The 6,000-nt window shown below is 38.2% G+C and overlaps 1 protein-coding gene across 10 annotated transcripts in view; it reads right to left on the bottom strand.

The window, feature by feature from the left end:
- Nucleotides 1-6,000, bottom strand: part of herc1 (HECT and RLD domain containing E3 ubiquitin protein ligase family member 1) — an 86,861-nt gene that overhangs the window by 46,292 nt on the left and 34,569 nt on the right. For all 10 annotated transcript variants that reach the window (XM_073908533.1, XM_021477836.2, XM_073908537.1 and 7 more), the window contains exons 26-34: nucleotides 4,587-4,855; nucleotides 4,273-4,491; nucleotides 4,058-4,178; nucleotides 3,708-3,945; nucleotides 3,079-3,248; nucleotides 2,839-2,994; nucleotides 641-747; nucleotides 448-558; nucleotides 193-363 (exon numbers count right to left, since the gene is read on the bottom strand). In XM_073908533.1, the coding sequence (XP_073764634.1) occupies nucleotides 193-363; nucleotides 448-558; nucleotides 641-747; nucleotides 2,839-2,994; nucleotides 3,079-3,248; nucleotides 3,708-3,945; nucleotides 4,058-4,178; nucleotides 4,273-4,491; nucleotides 4,587-4,855 (1,562 nt within the window). The remainder of the gene's footprint in view (nucleotides 1-192; nucleotides 364-447; nucleotides 559-640; nucleotides 748-2,838; nucleotides 2,995-3,078; nucleotides 3,249-3,707; nucleotides 3,946-4,057; nucleotides 4,179-4,272; nucleotides 4,492-4,586; nucleotides 4,856-6,000) is intronic.

The following is a 6,000-nucleotide window of genomic DNA, read 5'->3' on the forward strand; positions in this document are numbered from 1 at the left end:
GCAATGTTTTCTAGTTATTTTTATATAATAAATAAATTAGGAAATTACCCATGCCAACTATAATGGAATAAAGATTGGTATATTTACCTTCGGCCCAGCACACTCAAATTAAGTTTGGTTTTTGGCCTTTCACAAGAAAAAGTTTGGGCACCCCTGATTCAAACAATAATGTAAACAAAAAATGTATAGAACCTTCCACTGGTAGCAACCGGAGGAAATGCCAGTGGAGGCCAGACCGTAGCCTTTGCCTCCACTGCCATGCGTCAGTCCCTGTCCGCTTTCCACCACACAGCACTGGGCCTTCTCAGGGTCAAACGTCACTTCCTGGATAGGCAAATTTTCTTCCTCCTCATCTGTTTCACCCTAAAACAACCAGAAAAAGTGAACGCTGTGTATTAATACATGTTGAAGCATCAATACCTCTTACACCCGAGTCTCCTCCCTCACCTGTAGTTTGAGTTCCTGCTCTCTCTCCTTTAGCTGGATGGTGTGTTTGGCTTGAGCGACAGGTGCCTCCCACATACAGTCAGAGAGCAGTGAAAACAGCCTCTCCACCACCTACAGTACCACACAAACACAAATTCATTCAGCTCTGCAACACTAAATCTCAAGTGCTCAACACAGGCATGCGCAGCCAGACCTGGGTCATCTGATGATCCTCCACACTGCTCTCACAGGCAGGAAGAACTGCTTCAAGAACATGCAGAGCCAGCAGCCGTGTCCTCAAGTTACCAACCAGAGGAATGCCTGAAAAAAACACATATATTTAACCAACTTAACTAACCAAACAACAAAGGCTGGGTTTTTGTTTTTGGATTTTTCAATGGTTACTGATTCTGTTAAAAACAAAAATAGAAATACTTCCTGGCTTGACAGCACTTTAGGGGAAGTATGATATGGTTCAATAATAAATGTCAATTGACAGAAAAGCTTTCTATATAGTTTATCTCTTAGCATATCTGTAGGACAAACAGCATGAGAACACGGATTTCAATTTGCTTTTGTGGCTTACAGCAACTTGAACAATTAAATACATGATCGTATGTCAAAATCTTTCTTAAAATTAATATTTGTAAACAGTAAACAGGGTGGAATTTAATCTGAAGGGCTCATTCCTATGCCTGAATCCCGTCGGAGGGTCCCTCTGAAAGAATTAGAGCACATGGATGAGCCCTTCCGAATTGACTGCAGAGTGACACACCAAACGGCTTCCCTGCGCAAAGGATAGTTTCCTAAAGTGTCTATAAGTTGTATTTTTCCAACTTCTTTATTACAAAAGACCCTTCGAAGTGGTTAGTTTTGATCACTTTGTTTTGGAATGACACACTATAGCGATCATGATTTTTCAATCCGAAGTGCCCTTCGAATGGCAATTTTTATGCGCATGCCTTTGGACTGTGGGGGGAGAACATGCAAACTCCACACAGAAATGGCAACTGACCCCGCCGGGCTCGAACAAGCGACCTTCTTGCTATAAGACAATCATGCTACCCACTGCGTCACTGTGATGCCGCATTTTGGACATGCGCATAAAAAAATAATAATAATGTTGATGAAAACGCCAAGATATGCATAAATTTTGAAAATGTATATAATTTTTTTGTGTGTGCATAACTTAGAAGAATAAACTTTTTATTCAATAAGAAAAGAACTACAATGGAAACACTTGAATGGATAAACCAGCAGGTTGAGCACACTGTAAAACATCTGAAATGTAGTTTTGGTCATTCTAAAATGCCTTAATCATTTCAGTATTGGTGTTATTATATTTTTAGATACCTCCAGAATCAAGATCGTCGGGGTTCCGTGGCTCAAGCCTTCAAATGCCACCACGCGTTCGTTTTTGCATGTCGGCATTAGTCTTCTAAGGCGCAAATCATTTATTAAATAACAAAAAGATTGACGCAGCTTCTCCTACCGCAGCAAATTTCATTTTTACCTTTGATATTTGGCACCGGTTAATCAGGAAGTGAAGATTTATTTCGCTTTGACTCGTTAATTGGAAACGCTGCTTAATTTGCATGTCTTATATACAATATTTCAGTTTTGACCCTAAATGTAATTTGCATCTTTGGACGAAAACATGGTCATATACAACATGACTACAACAATTTAAAAGAATAAAAAAAAGTTTTTAAAAATTGTCCTAAGACAAGAATCGGTGTTGTTCAATAGCTTCAGGACAACTTTGATGAAAGGTACTGTATATCTTCAATCCTTAATTTGAACTTTGGGTCCATATATAATGACCCCAAGTCATAGTCAAGAAGTTAGCCTTAGTTAAAAAAAAAAAATCCCCCTTAATCTTATTAAAATAAGACTTTTCCTCATTATCTATCTATATTCACATTCAAAAAGAAATCTGGACTTCATTCGGTTCTTCTGAAGGTATAAAAAGAAACTATGTTTCTGGTATTTCTTTATTTGTTATATGCTAGTTTGACAATAGCTTTGTGCTTCTAGTATTTTATACACTGAAACTGTAAGTATGAAAAAAAAAGTATAAACTATATTTATTTAATTTCTGCTATATTTTTTATGACTTCATATTCTATGCATCTGAAATATAGAGGTGGATATTTTTTTTTAAATATCAACAAGATTTTTTTAAAGAGATATTTCACCCAAAAAAATGTATTCTGGTTTGAAACAAGGAAAAGGTGAGTAAATCATGACAGAATGTTTCATTTTTGGGTGAACTATCTCTTTAAAACTGTATTCACTTAAATCGAGATTATAACGGAATCAAGATCTTCTGAGTGAGAATCTAATGAAATAGAGAAGTCCAAGCCTACTGACAACAGACAAGATGATATTGCTTGGACACTGCTGTATTACCTGAACAGCATTTCTGAGCAGCAATGTTGAGAAGGACTTCGGTCCACTTAGGAGATGCCATCTTGGACTGGATAGCTTTGGAAGAGACGACTCGCCGCAGAAACACCAAGAAGTCTCCGAGGTGCAGCTCCGCTGTGTGTCTCTTTCGCAGTAATGCTACATCAAAATAAAAGCCATATATTAGACTACAAAGTGACTTTGGGTGTACGATGCTTTTGAGCTCACAATGTCCTACTGTACCTCGAAAGTCTTTCTTCTGAGCATCAGCGCAGTCATCCGTCTTCTCCTGAAGATCTGTACTAGCAATGAGCGAGTTTCCAGCAGCCTGAGCCAGCAGAGTCTTCAGCTGACTACACAGCAGATCCAGTAGAGCCTGGACCACCTTAGGACTCAAGCGATCTGCGTATGTCCTGATGGATAGATAGAACAAAAAAACAAATCTCAGTGATGTTGTAGAGGAAAAAACAATCAATTTATGCTACTATTCATAAGTTTTCAGCATTTCTAAAAGTGTTCTATTCAGCAAAATTGTATTTATTTGATAAGTAATATTTATTTTCACATGCAAACTAATGGTCTTTTATTTTATTAGACATACAATTTTATTTTAGTGCTAGAAATATTCCAGCAGATCAGACTTCAGTATCATTCATATGCTGAATTGGTGCTGAATAATCATGTATTATTATTATTATTATTATCCAAAAACAGAAGTGTTGCTTTATATTTTTTGTGGAAAAGGACCCCCACACCCACAAGTTTTAAAAAGAAGATTCATGTCTAGAATCAGAATATAAAACAAAGCAGCTGACTTTCACATTGCCTCTGAAATGAACAGACGTATAATGAAATAAAACGTTGTGTTGTACCCAGTGCTGATGGCCAGTATCTGTAACAGTCTGGTGCTGGCCACTTTAAGGGCAGTGCTGAGCTGAGAACCAGCAGGCTTTTGCAGGAGTTGCAGAGTTTGTCCAAGAAGGGTTTCTGTTCCACAAAGCTGAGAAAGAACATCCAAAAGGCCACTAGAAATAGCTAATGAAACATCAACCGGCTGGTATCGCACGCTTAATGCGAACACCGTCACCAATAGAAGTCTCTGCTGGGCCTCTGGACACACACACACACAGCAATCCAAATCATTTTTACAGTATATATAGCATAATAAAATAATAGCAAATGGTACCTGAATCAAAGCAGTGTATGAGTTTGAGTCCATTACCTATGTGGTGTTTGTTTGCTTGCAGGGCTCTTTCTAATGTGACTGACAGCTGCTGATAGATCTTATGCACAGCGGTCTGAATTTCCATCTGTAAACTCTTCTTGGCTGCTCTGACTCCATCCTACAAAAAAAATAAAGCATGTGCATACAGTTTATTAAAAAAATGTTTTAGGAGTAGCTCTAATCTCAAAGGTCAGACCAGTGCAACAGTTTACCTGGTAATGATGTAGCTGGACATTCTCCCCCTTTGGACCTCCATAACTGACAGCCCCCAGGCCGAAACATCCAGACAGGAACTGAAGTCTGACTGAAGTTAGCAAAGATGCAGAGTGAAAACTGAGGCCTGTGCGTCCAGCTCCAGAGCCTGCCTGACTGCTCTTCTCCTCCATCCCAGAAATCAACACCACAATCTGATGAAGGGCTTCCAGACGCAACTAGAGAAATGCATAAAACAGAAAAAGCTGCAGCTAAAAGCAAAGAAAGTCATCTGAAGAAACATAGTATAAATTTAAATATGGAATCCACATACTTCTGCCCGGCTCTGCTGCTGCTCCATGGCTATTATAATGGCCTGTGGGCTTGTGGATACGCTCTCTTCTGGTTCCTTAAAGGCAGGAGCATTTCCTACATCTCCACTGATGAAGTTGACGATGTTCTCGATGAGCGCGTGAAGTCTGAGTGATTGGTTCAGATCGAGGTCTGACTCATCATAGGACTGTTGAGAGCTGTAGAAACACTCGCGGGCCAAGCGTCCCCCAAACCAGTCAGCAGAAGAGTCTGGAGAACTGTAGAGGAAGCCTTAAAAACACAACAAAAAATATCTGTTAAACAAATTTAGAACAATGAGACAAAAATGTTGAGAACAGAAATGCAAATACAAGTCAATAGTAATAGTCCTAATAATAAGGAAAAATATGTATGAAGCAAAACTGATACAATTGAAAGCTGAGAACACTACAATTCAAATATTTTTTTGCAAACTGTGCATCCCAGGAACAGAGGCAATAGTTGACTGATAAAATGTGTTAAATCTCAGGTGTAGGGCTGTGCAATATATCAGATTTATCGAAATATCAAAAATTTGCCTATTGTGATATACATGCATACATTATGTTTGCAATGAATTTAGTACAAAAGTGACTGTGCCTGCCATTAGCACACCTTCTGAAAGACTTTACAGCACATATTGTCAATGTAGTCACATGTCAACACGCATCTCTGAAAAAATAGTTTTCTGCTCTAAATATTTGAATGTTTTAGTGTTTATGCTGAAACACTGTTTGACTAAGACATCAAGCCATGTTATGTAGTAAATTGAATGCTTTCAGTTTACACTGTTATTTTAGATTTGTTTTATACAACAATAAAACATGGCTGTTCACTTTAACAGAAGCTGTGTTGATGCTTTTTTCTCCTCTAAAAAATATTAAACCTATGTTGGTTTTAACCAGAGTTTAATATGAGCCAGATCTTGTGGAATGTCAGTGTTTTGCGTTCTGGTACTGATTTTAATGGATCCGGTATTAACTTGTTATTGGTAAACACCTATGTGTGTGCAGAGACTGCAAATGAGCACAAGCAAAGGCTGTGTGGATTGTTAGTCACCATGCAGAAGCAAAGCTAAAACTATTGGCCCTCAACAATAATTTCAGCCAATCAGCTTTCTTATATTTAAAATGTTTAAAATCAATCTCATTGGTTGGTGATTGTTTCACGCGCAGTGATCAGCGAAAATAAATAATGGCATAACCTAAATAATATTTGTATTTTCAAAATGGGAAAGAGGCAGTGATAATGGGAGAGATCTTGAGAAGATGAAACTGTGCCCATGGATCAGGATAGCGGAAGACAAAGTGATATCTATGACAGAAGAGGTACTGTGGGCTCTTCGTGAAGATCAGACAGAGAGAGTCATTTAATTATTATTTTCACTTGGCACATAA

This window comes from Danio rerio, chromosome 7, assembly GCF_049306965.1.
Source record: "Danio rerio strain Tuebingen ecotype United States chromosome 7, GRCz12tu, whole genome shotgun sequence".
Taxonomy (NCBI): Eukaryota; Metazoa; Chordata; class Actinopteri; order Cypriniformes; family Danionidae; genus Danio; species Danio rerio.